The sequence below is a fragment of the Pagrus pagrus genome (genome assembly GCF_965226575.1).
Source record: "Pagrus pagrus genome assembly, chromosome: 23".
Classification (NCBI taxonomy): Eukaryota; Metazoa; Chordata; class Actinopteri; order Spariformes; family Sparidae; genus Pagrus; species Pagrus pagrus.
The window spans coordinates 15,712,897-15,730,571 of NC_140205.1; the positions used below are offsets into that span (position 1 = coordinate 15,712,897).

The 17,675-nt window shown below is 39.6% G+C and overlaps 1 protein-coding gene across 2 annotated transcripts; it reads left to right on the forward strand.

The window, feature by feature from the left end:
- Window positions 1-2,226: 2,226 nt before the first annotated feature.
- On the forward strand, window positions 2,227-16,238 carry LOC311252811 (plexin-C1-like). 2 transcript variants are annotated; one of them, XM_084346348.1, is made up of 17 exons: window positions 2,227-3,380; window positions 4,466-4,588; window positions 5,818-5,952; window positions 6,051-6,151; window positions 6,242-6,347; window positions 6,438-6,603; window positions 6,796-6,898; window positions 7,235-7,310; window positions 8,026-8,067; window positions 8,198-8,331; window positions 9,382-9,561; window positions 12,702-12,810; window positions 13,275-13,451; window positions 13,540-13,707; window positions 13,961-14,063; window positions 14,212-14,301; window positions 15,578-16,238. In XM_084346348.1, the coding sequence occupies exons 1-17, from the start codon at window positions 2,385-2,387 to the stop codon at window positions 15,799-15,801; spliced, it is 3,033 nt and encodes a 1,010-aa protein (XP_084202474.1). In that variant the 5' UTR covers window positions 2,227-2,384; the 3' UTR covers window positions 15,802-16,238. The 2 variants fall into 2 exon arrangements, with proteins under 2 accessions (XP_084202474.1, XP_084202475.1); XM_084346349.1 differs by having other exon boundaries at window positions 15,612-15,770.
- The last annotated feature ends 1,437 nt before the right edge of the window (window positions 16,239-17,675 follow it).

A 17,675-nucleotide genomic window follows, 5' to 3' on the forward strand; every position in this document is an offset into this window, starting at 1 on the left:
TATGCTATTCTCAATGACTTCTTTATGTCTCTTATAATAAATAAACAAATAGATTGACAGGAAAATTTACAGTGTGTGTTTGCATTGATGGTCATAAGGAAAAATCTGATCACTGTTCAACTCCAGGGAAATACAGTATATGTTTTTAAATGGATGTAATAGGGTTTTCTAACCTTTCTTAACTCTGTACATTTTAAAACTTTTTCGACTTTACAGTTAGAATAAATTTTCTCTTCAAATAATGAGTAAAGTGCAGAGTCAAACACTCTTGGCTCACGATAAGGCACCAAGAAACAAGTCACTCACTACAAATCTTCCAAAGCCCTCCATAAAGGGTTTCTTCTACCATTTATATATGATTTTTTTTTTTTTTTATGGATTCTGATTATTGTGTTATTGCTATTGCATATATACAGTACACACATACATAACACAACACTCACAGTAAAAAGACTTGCATCTGTACTTACACCTCTTCTGCCCTCTGGTGGAGTTTCTGAGTACATGATTGTTAAATGAATTGTTTTGGGGTTTTAAGTCCGAGAGATTCCCAGGTACCTTGAATGCAACTCCATGGGTAGCAGCTGATGTGCCTCTCCACTACATTGAGAACAAGGAAAAAGGTTTCTGTCAGAAGTGGGATTCGAACCCACGCCTCCAGAGGAGACTGCGACCTGAACGCAGCGCCTTAGACCGCTCGGCCATCCTGACTGAGACCACACAGTAACCCCGATTTGATCAAACTGTGATCAGTCAATTTAATGACCTCATTAATGACGCTGTATATTTGCATGCAGTAGTCACACTCGTTATGGAGGAAATGTGGCTTCCTTCCGCCGACAGTGAGGAAAAAAAGAGACAGTGCTTGTCGACACTCCTTCGTAAGTTCCTGTTAGTCATATCACACTGGTATATGTTGTAGTTGAATTGTCACAAAATAATTTCAGGTCCCACCGAGATTTGAACTCGGATCGCTGGATTCAGAGTCCAGAGTGCTAACCATTACACCATGGAACCATGTTGGCCCGTCGCTAACATCTGTGATTAGTGACGTCATTTCAGACCGCTGTGATTATTTGGTGTTATAACAATATAGACGGCATGCATCCATGAATCCAACAGTTGCACACTACCTGTTTCTCATGTTTTATGTTTTCATATATATATATATATATATATATATATATATATATATATATATATATATATATATATATATATATATATATATATACACACACACACACCTATATATTTTTTAAATTAAGCAGAAGTGACAAAAGTAGGCTACCAACGTTATTTACTCAAGTACAGTTTACAGTTACAGCTGAAAATGACGACTCAATTAAACAAGTTTGCCGATTTCATATATCTCCACAATGCATTTACAGCAATATTTGTGAACTCTGTGACATTAACTTCTCTTGTAAAAATAAAATGTCAATGTTAAATTTAAATATAAAATCTAAATCTAAATATTAAGTTAAATATTAAGTTTAAATCTAAATGTTAAATTTAAATAAAAAATATAAATATAAAGTTAGATATTAAATATAAATGTTAAATCTAAATCTAAATATTAAATGTGTCTCTTCAAACTGCCCTGAACTGTATGAATGTTTATGAGAGTCCTCTTAAAACAGAACATTTATGAAAAAGAGACACCAGGGGTGGTGATGCACTCACTGGGTCTTCAGACAGTGCTCTGGTGCCTGGAAGTGCGTAGGGGGCTGAGATGGCTCCGTGGTCTGCTGGATCTTCCTGCTACAACTGGATGGTAAACGTCCACTTTCAGCTGCTCCAGGAACACCAACAACACAGAGTGGTCCTGCCCTGAAACAGAAACACAGTTCATGAATCAATTTGGACACAAATATACAACCTCTACATTATTGACAGTTTTATTGATGAATTTGTAAAATGGAATAATATTCAACAAGGTTCCTATGAAATATAATACCCAAACAATGAGGAGAGAAAGACCTGCGCGTTTTTACGCACGGATCTGTCCACTTTTCTTTGGACGAAAATTCAGGCCACAAAAAAACTGGACAACAGGGGAAATAAGACAGCGCAGCACGAACTAGGTTAACAACAATCAAAAAGTAGGAAAATAAAAATTAATCAGCACTAACACTGTATGAGCTTTGATTGAAAACAAGTTAAAAAGCGCAAAACACATGTATCTCAGAAGTAATCAAAACGTCTTTTTGATTTCAGTTTCGCTGAGCGCGCCCCCTCCCACCATCAGCACTTCTCTTTTCAACAGAGGCGCACTGCGCTTTTACGCACGACTCCAGTGACACTGTGGAGGAGAGCACAAAGCCATGCAGAGCCACAACACCGTCAATGTGTGAGCGTGTTACTGCCGCCGCTGCGAGAAGATGATCCTGCTGCCTGGTCTGCTGCTCATCCTCTGGGGAGAACCGGCTCGGGGCCTGGCGGAGGGTGGAGGCTTTGACTTTAACGGAGACATCAGTCAATACGCCGTGGCCACCAACACGGTTTACATCGCTACAGAGGAGACGCTGTACCAGCTGAACCACGACCTGACTCTGGTCCGCAGTGTGACCCAGAGAGGAATCATACAGATTGGGGAACGGTTGGACGAAGCGCAGTTTCAGCGGGTTTCTGAGACGGATAAGTGGAACACAACTTTCAGAGTCAATGTGTTATTACCGTTTGTTGAAAATGACACTCTGATCAGCTGTGGTGTGATCGACAGAGGGTGCGGTTTCTGCGAGCTGCTGGACCTGGAGGACATCTCCAAGGTGTTGTACAGGGAGCCCTTCCCGGTGGGGCCCCAACGGCGCAACAGCAGCGCATCCGTCGGCTTCCTGGTGAATGTGGAAAAGACACCGACCGAGACCGAGACTTACATCCTGACTGCCATACAGTCATACAAACCCGATAAGATCTACTGTCCTCCTTCAGAAACTGTGAACCTTCATAATACGAATAACAATCAGAATGGAGAAATATTTTCCCTTTCTGGTGATGGACAGGGCTCGATCAATGTTATAGATGATGTGGAGTTTGTGGATGGATTTCAGCTTGGTTTTATCATTTATCTTTTCTCCAACCTGCCCTCAAGCGAGAAAAGCAACAAAGTCCGTCTCATTTGGCTCGAGGGAAAAAACAGCAAAGGGCAGACTGTCAAGTCACTGCGGGGCGCGACTCTCAGCATCTCTGAGGGCGGTGAAGGCAGCAGACTCGAGGCCTCCTCGGTGATCCCGGGTGGTCCGCCGGTTCTCTGGAGCGGCGTGTTCAGTGTGGACGGAGGACGAACCAACACAGAGCTGGTGCTGTTTGACATCAGTCCTGATCTCACCGGAGGCACAGATAAAGATCCGTTCTGCACCAAGCAAGAGTGTACACAGGTGGGTCCTGATGTAGTTTAAATCTTGAAGTTCAAGTGATCAAGGATGTAACAGTTTGTATAATAGGACTAGAACAATAGGAAGCTTGTTTAACTTATTTCTGGTAAAGAAAAGAAAAGTGTATGTATAATACTGTTAGATCAAGTGACATTTGTTAACAAGGGTTTGTTCAAAACATTTAGAAAGTGTCTAAGTTAATGAAGAAACTTCATTTTGTTGTTTCTTTACAAAATAAAAAGCAAATCACTAAAGCCAGAGGTGGAATTATTACCATTAATCAGAACAGTTTTATGACCTGTCCTGCCCGATCAGCGGACTGAGTTCCTCGCATCACATGACGCACACAGAGAGCATTTTGCTCATGTGCAGTCAAACAGAGTTGTTGCCATCATTTTTATTGATTACTGATCTCTATTAAAGGCAAACTCCATGTAGAAAGAAAGCCTGCCAGTAGCAGCGCTGGGCTGATCAATGAGAATCAGTCCTCCTCCAGAGTCTGCTCCTCCTGATTCTTTCCTCCTCACAACAGCTTGCATTTTAAAATCACCCGGCACATCTTCACCACCTGCACCTGTGGATTAAATAAATGACCCAAGCTTGGAAATAAAGTCAGTGACAGCTCTGGCACAATCATCACACTCTGTCCTCATTATGAGTACTTATCACAATGCAGGCCAAGTTCACCAGAACTAAACTTCAATAAATAAATAATACTCATACATCAAACTTCCATTTTTTAAATGATATCCCAGTGTACACCACTGGTTGACACGATCATTTCTGCCGATGTGAAGCACCTGCCTTTAGTTTTCTGGGTTAGTTTTTTGTAGCCTAAATCAGAATATTTGTATCCAAAGCACAAGATATTCATTATAATTAGTCATGACTAGGTGTGTACTTAATAACATAATACAGTAACACACATCCACTTAAGCTTTTGGAATACCAGATACGTGACCTTTAATATGAAGAGCTGTCAAAAATGGTTTCAACGCTGCTTGTTTCCAACCTGAAGGTTCTGCAGAATTTCCATAGATTTTATTTTTGGATCAAACAATGATGATTACTGTGTTTGTGTTCCTCAGCTGAAGACACTGATGCCGAAGAAGGTGCTCTTCAGGCAGAACTACATGACCTCTGTGCTGGCAGTGAGACAGAAGGCCTGGATGATTTTCTTCATTGGGACGGGAGATGGGCAGCTCATAAAGGTGTGTGTAGAAAGTGATATGCAAAATATCTATTCCTGGAGAAAATGCTGCTGAAATAAACTCATTTGTAAGAGCTGATTATTTCAGTCTGAAACTCATTAAAGCTCCTTAGAGTCTGCAGAAAAATGTCCAACAGGCAAAAGTTGACTGACTTCAACTATTTATTTCCTAATTTACTACCCTCCATCACATCATCACTATTCCTACTTCCATCACTTAGATTAAAACTTCAACTTTTACATCTTAATAAATGATTTTATATATGTGTACATATATATATATATACATACACACATACACACACACACACACATATATATATATATATATACATACATACATATATATATATATATATATATACACATACACACACACACACACACACACACACACACACACACATATATATACATATATATACATATACATACATATATACATATATCCACATATATATAAATCTTATATTGTCAAAAGATTTTAGCAGTACTTTTCATACACTGTAAGAAATTTCAGGCTGGTTTAACTTATAAACTTAAGTTCAAAAGCTGCCGGTCGCGCCCTGATCTTGCTGATAAAAAGTAGTCCGCCACCACTTCTCTTTAACCGTCCTCTATCTGCTCGACAACAAGCGTTCCTCTTCTTCTGTTAATTGGCAGCTGCAACCGGGTGGAGCTCCCGAAGTATTTTAAAAGATCTTATATGATAATTATTAATTTTTATCAGATCAAGACGAAATTTCAAGCACTGATTTTTACAGTACATTAATATTGCTAACTCATTAAGGGTCACGCTCGGTTCATGAGAGATTCAGTTACTGTTGGTAAAACTCATGTTGTCAAGTTAGGTTGACACATTGAAATTTCCATTTCATTGAACTGGCTTAAGCCCTTAAGTTGGGATACCAATAACTCATTAAATTAAGTTTAAATTCCTCAACTCATTATATTGAGTTGATTTAAATTATAGAAACAAGGCAGAATAACTTATTGGGCTCACTTACTGTGAGGTGCGGTGTGGTCGCAATGTTGAAAAGAAGTAGCTGACGACATATCCGTAGGCGCGGGTTGCCAAGTTTAGCAGTACGCCAAAATACCCTCAGTGGGGCATTTGTGCTCATATTCTGATAGTCCATTCTTCCCAGTTCAGCTTTGCCTTGCATCTGAACACAGAACAGAGCAGCTCAGACTCTCAGAATCATAACAAAGCTACATTCTTGTTGTCAGCTTGCTGTGGACAGGAACTATCACACCACCTGTCCCAGGGTGCTCTACAGGGCCAATGATGATCGCAAAGTGCTTCCCAAAATGCATCTGGATCCAGTGGATCTTAAACATGTGTACGTGCCATTTCAAAACCAGGTAGGTGCATTACAGCTGTATAAACACACATGAGAATTTACAATGTTTTATGTAAGCCATATTTTAAAGAGTTGTTGATTGTTTGTGTTTTGTTCCAGATTAAGCGTGTAGCTGTGTCAAACTGCAGCACATACACAAATGTGCAGGACTGTTGGTCTGCACAGGATCCATACTGTGTCTGGTGCGGCTCTGAAAGCAGGTCAGGGAAACAACACGTGCAGGTGAACCGTCCAGCAAGTATAAACAACAAGTACAAACCTAAACTTACAACATCATTTTCTCTTCCTAGTTGTACATTTGAAGATGACTGCCAAGACTCAGACTGGTTGTCCATTCCTGATGACTCTCAACAGAAAATGGTTTCCCGGAAAGTTGTAAAGGACAACACTGGACAGGTAACCAGTAGAGCATGTCCAAGCTTTACACTTCACTCAGTTGTGACGGTCACCTATTTCTCCTTTAAACACTCACATCCCTTCTTTCAGATCACACTTAACATCCAGACACACGTGACCGTGGGCTCTGAGGCGCTGGATAACTTCGCTTGTCAGTTCTCTGCAAGTTCCAGTGAGCTTTGTAGCAGGCAGAGCCCTGCTCCACAGTTCCCACAATGCAACTGCATCCTTACAAACAGCACACTTCCTGCTGAAGGTCAGTGACTTTTGGTATACAGTGAATTAAATAACTGACAATCATGGACCCTCAGACTGTCACACAAATCTCTACTAGTTGAGAGATCGGTGTTGTCTCATGTTTTATATTGTTTCATTGCATAAAATTATGTGTATTGCTGAATATTATGACCAAGACTCCAACATTAACTGTATTATTTCACCTTAACAGGCATGCATGTCATAGTTAGGATTAGACTTGGGAAGACACATTTGACTGAACAACTGAAGATCTCCAACTGTGCTGACATCACTGGACCGCCAACCTATGCCCTGTAAGTCCATACCTAAGTAGACAGATAATTCCTAACATAAATTATAGAAGATAGAGCTGAAAAAGTTGAAAAATGCTAAAATACATCATCAGTCAAATGTATAACTTATAACATTATCAGGTAACAGAAAGAAACCACTTCAGGGTAAATTCTAGCTAAGAAAGAGAGAGAAAACACAATAACAGCACCTCAGGTCAGTTTACCCCTCCTCTCTCATCACACCACTTAGCCTCATACATTTGAAACAGTTGGCAGTGGTCGTGTTTTATAATCTGAATGTACATACACTATCACTACTAACAATCCAGTAGGTGATAACATTTGTTTTCCCGTCAGGTGTCGGCAGTGTATTGAGGCTGGATGTGGCTGGAGCGTAAACCACTGTTCTTGGGCAAATCAAGGAGAGAGGAATGTAATTATGCATGTTTTTATGTATTTATCTAAGTTTTTCCCAGACTTCATACATGTTGTACTAGCAAGCTAGTTTTTGCAAGTGTTACATTTGAACAACATTGCATCAGTAATGTGTTCATTTTGAGATATTTATGAAACTGAAGACTGATCAACAAGTTATTTTACCAGGACATGTGTAATTTATGTTAGCAACTTGAAACAAATACAGTGAAGCCTACTTTCCCAATGAGCAAAACGTGGTCTAGATGATGTCTTTTACACATCGTCTGGGGAGCTAGAATGAAAGTTTATTGTACGTCTTTTTTGGACGTTGTATAGACCTTTATATGTTGTTTATCGACTACTTCTGGCTGTCAGTGGACGTCCAGATCATAGCCAGTATGAACGTCTATTCTCAACTAATTCTGGATGTCAGTGGATGTCTAGATTATGGCCTGACATGTTATTAAGACGGCATTGTAGTTGTTGGAATATACCTCAGACTAGTTGTTTTTTTATTGTTTCCAGTTTTTCAGCTAAGCTAACATTAGCTGAAACAGCTCCTGAATCAACTCTTAGTTGTGACACTGAGTGTGACAAAAACATGACACTTTTTCTTTCCCTCACTTCCTGCAGCACAGTGGAAAAAACACAAGTTACAGCCATTATGTGGTACCTTTATAGTGACTGGCATGTAAACCTGATACATTTCTTCCCTTAATCTCTGCTTGCAGGACAGTCTTTGCCAAAAGATGGATTCAGGAATGAACATCTCTGTGAGTCTGAACTTCAATTCTCACACATTCTTCCTCTGATGCTCACCTCATTCACATTCATTAGAGATTAAATCATCAGTTAAAGATAATACATTGAAAATGATCATCTGTGCGTGTGTTTTACTGTCAGAGACCAGAGATCTCCTCCATCACTCCCAGTGTTATATCTTTCTACGGCAAAAACCACGCAGTGTTGTCCGGTCTTAACCTTCATGATGTGACCAGAGTGAGGATCCAGGCAGACATGGACTGCACTCCACAAGAGTGAGTCACTTTTATGGATATTTAAGATTATGCTTACACTATAAATAACATTTCAATGATGGCAATTATTATAGGGAAATGCCACCAATATTACAAATTGACATATTCTGTAATTCAGTTCACCAGTAAGATTTTTTTAGAAGTACTTTCCACTGAAATGTGGTAAACACATGCTTGCAAATTGAGATTGTAAACATCAGTTTGATTTTATAGCAAATCAGAGACACAGATTCATTGTCAATGGGGCAGCAGCTGATTTGTCAGATGCCCAGTTTTAGTTAGTTAAGTTAAGGTTCATTTAAATGTAATTTTAAGACTCCAGGGTTGTAAAACAAAGCTGAGTTTAAGACCCATCTGGGCTACCTAAGTGAAAGAAAAACAAAACATTAAACTATCTGATAAGAGCAGAATGAGGAAGATGAACTGAGGAGTATGGTGGTATGGCAGTGGATACTTCTGTATCTTTTGCCAGATGGCAGCCAGGTGAACAAACAGTGGCTGGGGTGGCTGTTGTCCTTTGGGCCATGTGCACACACCTTCGCTTCACTGGCATCACAAGAATTAGCTTTGGAAAACGCTTATTGCTCGTCTGCAGTGTTGCTCAAACAGACCTGTCAGCATGAAACTAAAGTTGAGTGTTCTGCTTTAGCGATTAAGCAATTTAAGCTAATTCATGATCTTCTCAGTAATGTTTGAATGATTCGACCTCCTAGGTTTGCTTCAGTCATTAAGAATTTTGCAGTTTTTTTGCACAAAAGTTTTGATGTTTGACATCTTAAACGCCTTCGACATTTCCATGTATTTCTATAGTGTTAAGACGTGTTAAGCTTATGAAACACCAATTTGGTTAGATGGTGAAACTGATGTTTATGTTGAGGCATATTTTGCTCCTTTGCTTCGGCCAGCTTTCAGGTTTTCTACATATTATTGTTGATTATATTGGTTATATAATGGTGTTCTTGACAAGTTACCAACGTAAAAAAGTCTTTATAACTGGAGACTGATGAGACTGGTTTTCTCTCTTGCTGTCATCCGATGTGCTCTGGTCAGATCTCCTGTGTGGAGCAACACTGGTCAGAGGCTGACGTTCCATATTCCCAGAGCCGATAATAAAGGCGTGGTCAAAGTGTGTGTTGTCCTCCCAGATGGTAGTTGCCATGGCAACGCTATAGTCACCTACCGGTCATCTCCATCCTGCACTGACTTTGAACCAAACAACTCATGGATCAGGTATGACAGAATTTATAGGCATTTTTATATTCCCAACACAAATATACAGACTTTCATGGATAAAGGGTTTCTGAGGACAAGACATAACTGGATCAACTTCTTTCCGAGAATTATTGAATGGATTATGGTTTCTCAAGATCTCATTACGCATTTCTGGCAGCAGATAATGTTTTGGTTAAAAAAAAAAAAAAAACAAAGTTAAAGGGCTTCACACACTGCTGATCTATAGTTTATATCAGTGATAGAAGAAATGAGGAAGAGACCTTTCTATAAATTTAGCATTTTCACAATGGGTGTAACACAAACTTCTGTTTATCACTGTGACTTCTCACATTCTTTTAAATGTAAAAAGGTTAGCAGCTTTAGTGCTCAAGCAGTCAAGTGTCAAATGGAGGAGCTGAATAAAGATAATAAAAATTATCACATAATATTCTACATCATGGGTGTCATAAGTTAGTATAACTGATTATACTGATTATATTTATGATTCTTTCATTATAACTGATTATTTGATACTTTGCAAACTTTGAACAAATGGTCAAGACAGCACTGGCACCACTAAACACTATCTAAAGGGTAGTGAGAACTTAGTGAGAACTAAGTTCTCACGTTAGAATTTATTCTGGGAAACAATGTTAGCAACTGAGAAACATTTACAGGTTGAAGATTATCTTATGGGTCATCTTGATGGCCACTTCCCAAAAGCAATGTCTTTCACCGGTGGACCACTTCCCGTTTTAGTTGCAGCTGAAAGCACTACTTCTGCCTTTGTTTTTGCTCCTTAAAAAGAAATCATAGTCATGATACTTTTAACAATTTATGTCTATATAGCCAGAACATACACATCAAAAATGAATAATCCCAAGGCCACAGGCATTAAGTTGTCACTATTATGTATAACAAAGAGGCGATTAAGTATTGCCAGTTTTTATCCTGAACATTAACATGTACTGTGGCTTGTCACGCTACATTTTGGGAGGGGTTATCACTGGTTGCACCATGATAAAGGAGCCACATTAAAGGGCAAGAAGAACAGCTTGTTCCTCCATTTTATCACTGCAGCACCCTGCCATTGCCATTGTCACCTGGTTGCCTGCAGGGATCATGTGAGTGGCCGCAGATCATGTTCTAAAAAATATCACTGGTCACCATGGAGCTCCGTCTAAAAATTGTATTTAATTGTGTTGCTGTTATTTTTGAATCAATAATACTTGCATGTAGATTTGAAAATGACAATATTGAATAAAAAATGTTTTATGTATATATATGAACTCGAATATTGACCTTGTCTGGGGTCAAAGTTCAATTTCGCGCCCAAAACAAACCTCCATCTCACTCTTTGCTGAGACAAGCAAGTGGCCGCAGCTACAATGGGGAGCTAGACACAGTTTTTATCCCCCAAAAACTAAAGAAAAACATGGTAGAAAAGCGAAAGAAAATGTATCATTTTCACAATGATTGGGACGAAGAGTTCTTTTTACGACAATGAAAGAAAAGTGTGTGTCTCATTTGCGGGGCGACTGTGGCGACGGCACAATGTGGAGAGACACTTCAGTACGTGTCATAAAAGCTTCCAAGCTAACTACCCACCTGGCAGCACACTACGGGCAGAAAAAGCCTGTGAGTTAAAGGCAGCGTTGGGCAACCAGCAGTCTTTTTTCATGAGGCCAGTGAAAAATTCACAAAAAGCAACTAAAGCTTTGTTTAGAGCTGCAATGTTATGATAAAGAACAAGAAAGCCTTTTCGGTCTGGGAGATCTTGAAAGGAGCGATGATGATTATTGCAAACACTGTGTTCAAAGACGAGAAGAGTGGTCCCGATGTCATCTCCACTATCTCCGATGTCCAACTGGGGGCAAGTACGATGGTTAGAAGAGTGTCGGCTATGTCCGGGAACTTGACAGAGCAGCTGGACCGGGATCTGGTTGAGTGCAGGTGGTTTAGCATCCAGTGCCAGGAGTCAGTGGACAGCAGCAGTACATCGCAGCTGATGATGTTTATCTGAATGGTGTTTGATGATTTCTCCACAAAAGAAAAACTCCTGACACTACTGCCCCTGAAGACAACAACGGAGGAGTTGACATCTACAACGCCATGAAGAGGTTCTTTGTGGAGAAAAAGGTACCATTGGAAAAGCTGGTGTCGGCGACTACAGACTGGGCTCCGGCCATGATGGGCCGACATGCAGACTTCATTGTGATATGCAGAGGTGATACAGACTTAGCTTAATACTTAGCTGAATGACAATGCTTGTGCATCTGGGGCTTTTGACAAAGCTGCAGAAAAGTACTCTCAATTAATAAACAGACTTGGGCAAGAGTTTGAGAACAGGTTGTGTGACTTTGATCAACTTGAGCCATGTGTGTCATTCATTTCAAATCCTTTCATGCAAGTGGACATGACATGCATTGCTGAACAACTAAGTCCAACGTTCAACTTGGATGCTGGACAGGTGGAGATTGAAATCCTAACGTTGCAAAATGACCTCCACCTCAAAGCCCATCAGGATGCACCAAACTGTTGGTGCCTTGTGGACACAGAAAAGTACAAAGGTGTATGCACAGCAGCTGTGAGAGTTGCCTGCCTTTTTGGTTCAACCTGTCTCTGTGAATCAGCATTTTCTGACATGAACTTCATCAAGAACAAACACAGAACACGCCTTACTGATGCAAATCTACAAGACTCACTCAGGAGTGCAGTGTCAAAATATACCCCAGATTACAGTACACTGGTGAATGGTATGCAATGCCAGGCTTCCCACTAACAGACATTTACAGACAAAGAAAGAGATAACGGATGTTTTCAGTGAAATGCCATGGCAACGTTTAACTCAAATATTGTACAAAAATGTGAAAATTAATTTGTTCAAAAAGTGTAACAGATGTGATGATTTGTTAAAAATGCTACAGATTGGTGATTAGCACAAATGTGATATGATTCAGTATGGTTTTTGTTTTGTCCTATCACAATGTAGGGTGTAGCATTAAAGCTTCCACAAATATGTTGGTAACCTTTATATGATACCACAAGTGTTACCCACATGTGTGTTTCTACCATTATATTAGCCTTTTATGGTAAGGAAATACAAATCTTTATCTAATTTCCTCTTCACTGCTTGGCTGCTACTCTGTGTTCTGTAGTGGGAAGAGGGAGATCACAATCACCGGATCCCACCTGGACTTTGTAGAAGGGGTAATACACGACCACGCCCCGCAGGTGGTCAGACCTGCCAAATCCAACAACTCTCAGGTGGGTCTGTAGACTTGTACAATGTCCCCCTGTATTGTTGTCTTACATGAATTATGTCATGTCACATCACATCATGCTGCATAACAGTACGTCACATTGTATCATAACGTGTATATATAATGAAAACGCATGCAGAGAGAAGCATGTCATATACTAAGTCACACTTTGTTCTCTTACATTTCATGTCATACTGAGATGATCAGTTTATGTTGCAGTTTGTCATATTACATCATTTATTGTCGTTATCTTCTTTGACATCACATTTATGTCTGATGTTGTATTAGTGTATGTTGTTATTTTACATCAGTGTCACTTTGTTTCCTTGTATTATTCTGTATATCATCACGTGACTTTACATACACAAGTATTTACTATGTCACCATCACCACCATGTCATGCTATGCCATACACAGATGATATTATATTGTGCATATAACACAGAATGTTTCTAAACTTCTCTTCAGAATCTAATCTACGACACACCTGCAGCTCCAACTAATGGGATTTTTATAAGCCGCGTGTCATTGAAAGTAGCCAATGAAACTTTGGCCTGCTCCCCAACAATAACCTACTATCCAGACCCTGAGTTCATTAGCTTTACAGCTGAAAGGACAGGGGATGATGTTCGCATCACGATACAGGTAATGCATATTTCTTTTAGGACGCACACACATATATCAGGCATGAATACTTCAATGGTCAGCCATTTTATTTCTGTTTTCATTTCAGAAAAAGGCAGACAAACTGAACATGAAAATGACAGAGATAAAAGTACAGGGTGTTCGGGATGAAAAAACATACGACTGCATCATGGAAAACTTAGAAACCAGTAATAAGACCGACTCTTTCACCTGTGAGATTCGCAAGCCACCTGATGCTAAATTTCAGAAGTTATTGGTAAATATCTCAATCGCTTTACACCAAGCTCGACAATTGAGCAATAAAATGCATATGTTGTTGTCATGATAGTTACAACGGTATGATTTAGTCCCAAGTACGTCCAGAATTCAAAGTTCTAAAAAATATATTATTTATTTATATTATAGTTACTTAAAGTTAACCCTTTCAAACTGGTAAACATGTATTTTTGCTCTGTAAAAGTCATTCAAATATTCCTGTTAAATATAATGTGTCCACTGCTTTTTCACAGATAGTGTATGGAGGCAGGACAGTAACACTGACCCTCAGTCCTTCAAATGTTCTGCTCTTTCTGATGCTGCTTGTCCTTCTGCTGATACCCTTCATTATTGTTTGTAAGTAGACAAAGGAGGGTTGAGTAATTTGACCCATTTTGGTCAACCATCAGCCTCAAAAACACACACAGGTCAAATCATAACGGGCAGACCAATTCCCTGTTTTAATTTGTAAAATTCCACTTGTCTGCTTGGTTTTGTCTTTCAGTGGTGATAATATACTATCGGTGCAAACAGAAGAAGCTCACTGCTACGATGAGCAAGTATGTGGAAGACATGGAGCTAACATCAAGAAGACGTGAGATTTGAACCCATGCCTCCAGGGGAGACTGTGACCTGAAAGCAGCACCTTAGACCGCTCGGCCACCCTGATTGATAACAGCCCTTTTGCCTGATTTAATTACAGTGTGATCACTCAAAGTAATGACCTCGTTAATGACGCCGCATATTTTCGTGCAGTAGACACACTCCTTACGGAGGAAATGTGGCTTCCTTTAGCCGACAGTGAGAAAAAAAAGGAGTTGAAATGTTTAACCAGATGCATTAATAGCAGAGTTAGTGCTTGTCGACACTCACTCGTAACTTCCCATTAGTCATATCACACTGTTGTACTTGAACTATCACAAAAGCAGGCCAGGTCCCACAGATATTTGAAGTCAGATCGCTGGATTCAGAGTCCAGATTCAGCGACATGCTTCTCATGTTGCTTTCATTAAAAAGTTGAGCGTTTGAGAGTTGAGACTTTTAAACCCACCCAGTGAGCAAAGAGTGGTCTAGTTAGGTATACGTCTTTTCTGGATGTTGTATAGACGTTTATATGTTGTTTAGCGACTAATTCTGGCTGTCAGTGGACGTCCAGATCATAGCCAGTATGAACGTCTATTCTCAACTAATTCTGGATGTCAGTGGATGTCTAGATTATGGCCTGGCTATTGACATGGCCAGGCGATGATCTGGACGTCCATTGATAGCCAGAATTAGTCGATAAATGACGTTGAGAAAAGACGTCCAGTCAGGCCATAATCTAGACATCCACTGACATCCAGAATTAGTTGAGAATAGACGTTCATACTGGCTATGATCTGGACGTCCACTGACATCCAGAATTAGTCAATAAATGATATATAAACGTCTATACAACGTCCAGAAAAGACGTAGAAAAAACTTTCATTCTGGCTCCACAGAGGACGTCTTTTAGACGTCTTGGATGTCCATAAATGATGTCTTAAAGACGTGATCTAGACCACTCTTTGCTCACTGGGCATGTTCTTTTTTTTTCTTTTCTTTAAATAAGCTGAAGTGTCAAAAATAGGCTACAAATGTTATTTAGTACAAGTACAAATAGTTTATTCTTCTGATTTATTATGAGTGCTTTTGCTTTATTTTGGCCATTGTTGCCTATTTTGCTCATTTCTTGTGGTTTTGATTTGCTTGTTAGGTCCAGATTTATTAAGTTTGCTTACTTTAAGTACATTTCTGTTTGACACCTTACTTTGAGTGTGTATGTTTTGAGATATTGTTTAATTATCAATTGGGTTGTTGGTTTTGTTAACTTTTTGTTCTCTTTATTTCAGGAAGTTTCTTTTTGTTTCTTTCTTTGATTTCCAGTGCGGCCTGGGTGTCATCAGGTGGGAGGCTAGGCACCGCGGTGAGAACCTCACTCCTGTTGCATGCAAGTAGGCACTGGGGCACTTTTAGTGCATGTTTTGTTTGTAGTTTCTGTAGTGTTGCACTCCAGACCAGTGAGAAGGGGCACTTCCTAAGTAGTCTGCCTCCCACTGAGGCCCCAGCCCACTGATTTTAGTTTTCCGTTATAGTCATTAATTTTAGTATTGTTATAGTATTGAGAATTCTGGCCTGACTAAGTGACCGGTATAGACCCTTGAATGGGAATGTGTGATAAACAATAGACTGGGAAATACGAATGACACCACACCTAATAAGCAAACGCACACATAACTGCATGGAGATGCCAAAACCTTCCAAAACGGTGCAAAACAGGAAGACACACACACGTGCGCGCACGAGCATACACGCACTCCCTCACACAAGACTCAGGAATCACTGGAAATTACATAAAGTACCAGGAAAGATCTGGAACAATGAGACAAGGGTCACTGGGACATTTTGGTGGTGGTCCATGTCATCACTACGCAAGTGTGATTGTGCAAACAGATTTCGAGGCATATAAATGTCTGGTCAGTCCAGGAATAAACAGAACCCACTTTCTACAAACCTTGCCTCTGTGTCGTCTTTCTACTTGTTGTATACATTCTCTACAACATAATTGGCATCACGAACAGGATTTTTGCAGAAAGGGACAGCTCTACGAACTTGCATCTTGGGCTTGGCGACATTGCAAAGTGCGCACAAAAAGGTGAGATATTTCTTGCATATTTTCAAAAAATTGCAATCTCACCCAGGCCTAAGAGCAGTGAGTATGCTTCCACAAATTTCTCCAAAAACGGAGCTGTATATTTTAGTTATTAAAGTATAAATCAGAGGGGGTTTGTTGAGTTGCTCTCACTCACACAAACGGCTCTCTCCACCTCACGGGGAGACGTGAACTCCTGAGTGAACGGAAAGGAGGGGGGGAAGTCTCTTTGTGTGTTTTAGCAAATTTGACTCGAGTCCAAACAGCTACAATCTGAGTCAGAAAAGCTAAATGTGAGAATATTGTGACGAAAACAGAGAGAAGCAATTCAAAATAAAAAACTCTTACTAAGGAATTGCCTATAGCTCCAAGAGGGAGCAGAGAAGTGAGTCTCTTGTTAAAGCTTTAAAAGAAAGCTGAAAACTTTGAGCCGACGGGCTGTAAAAGTAGTGTCAAGAGAAAAAGACTTAAATTCCAAGAGGAAACAAATCCTTAAGTCTTAAAGACTCTAAGAGAGAGTGTATTGGAAAATAATTAAAGTAAATTTAAAACTCTAAGACAGGGAGATGCAGATTAGAGTAGGAATTTGAGTCCATGGACTTCCAAAATAGAGGAGGTGCTTTACAAAGGTAAAGACAATCCAGATAAAGGATAAGTTACAAATCAGGTTAAAAGAAAGAGGGTATTTTAAAAGATAAGGAGATGCAGATGGATGAAAATTAAAATACTGCTTTCAGTCCATGGATGACAAAGATTGAGTCCATAGACTGCAAAATATAGTCAAATCAGGGTAAAAGAAAAGGGGTATTTTAAAAGATAAGGAGATGCAGATGGATGAAAATTAAAATACTGCTTTCAGTCCATGGATGACAAAGATTGAGTCCATAGACTGCAAAATATAGTCAAATCAGGGTAAAAGAAAAGGGGTATTTTAAGACAGGGAGATGCAGATGATCTAACCGCAGAAAAGAACAATCTGAACCGAAATAAACATCAATAAGAGTTAGTTGTTGAATAAATAAAATACCAGCCAAAACAATTTCAGTAAAACCAATAATAAATGCTTGTGTCACAACTGTGTGTTGAAAAACCTGCTGGAAAGATTTGTGTGTTCTTAAACAAATTATGGAATTCGCAATGTTGTGTGGTTTTGTGCTGATATAACTGTCAGATGGTGGAGAAGTTTCTGCTGTGTTAAATAGCTTTGTGTGACTGTTAATAAGTGGTTAAGCATGTTGCAGTAGTTAAACACGGTGTGAAAGTTAGTTGACAAACTTGACAGTTCTGGTTTAAAGACG

Excerpts from the sequence above, each read along its gene's own strand:
- LOC311252811 (XM_084346348.1), top strand. The coding sequence starts at position 2,385 with ATGATCCTGCTGCCTGGTCTGCTGCTCATCCTCTGGGGAGAACCGGCT. Across the intron at positions 8,332-9,381 it reads ATGGACTGCACTCCACAAGA|ATCTCCTGTGTGGAGCAACA; the intron begins GTGAGTCACTTT and ends TGCTCTGGTCAG. Across the intron at positions 12,811-13,274 it reads CCAAATCCAACAACTCTCAG|AATCTAATCTACGACACACC; the intron begins GTGGGTCTGTAG and ends ACTTCTCTTCAG.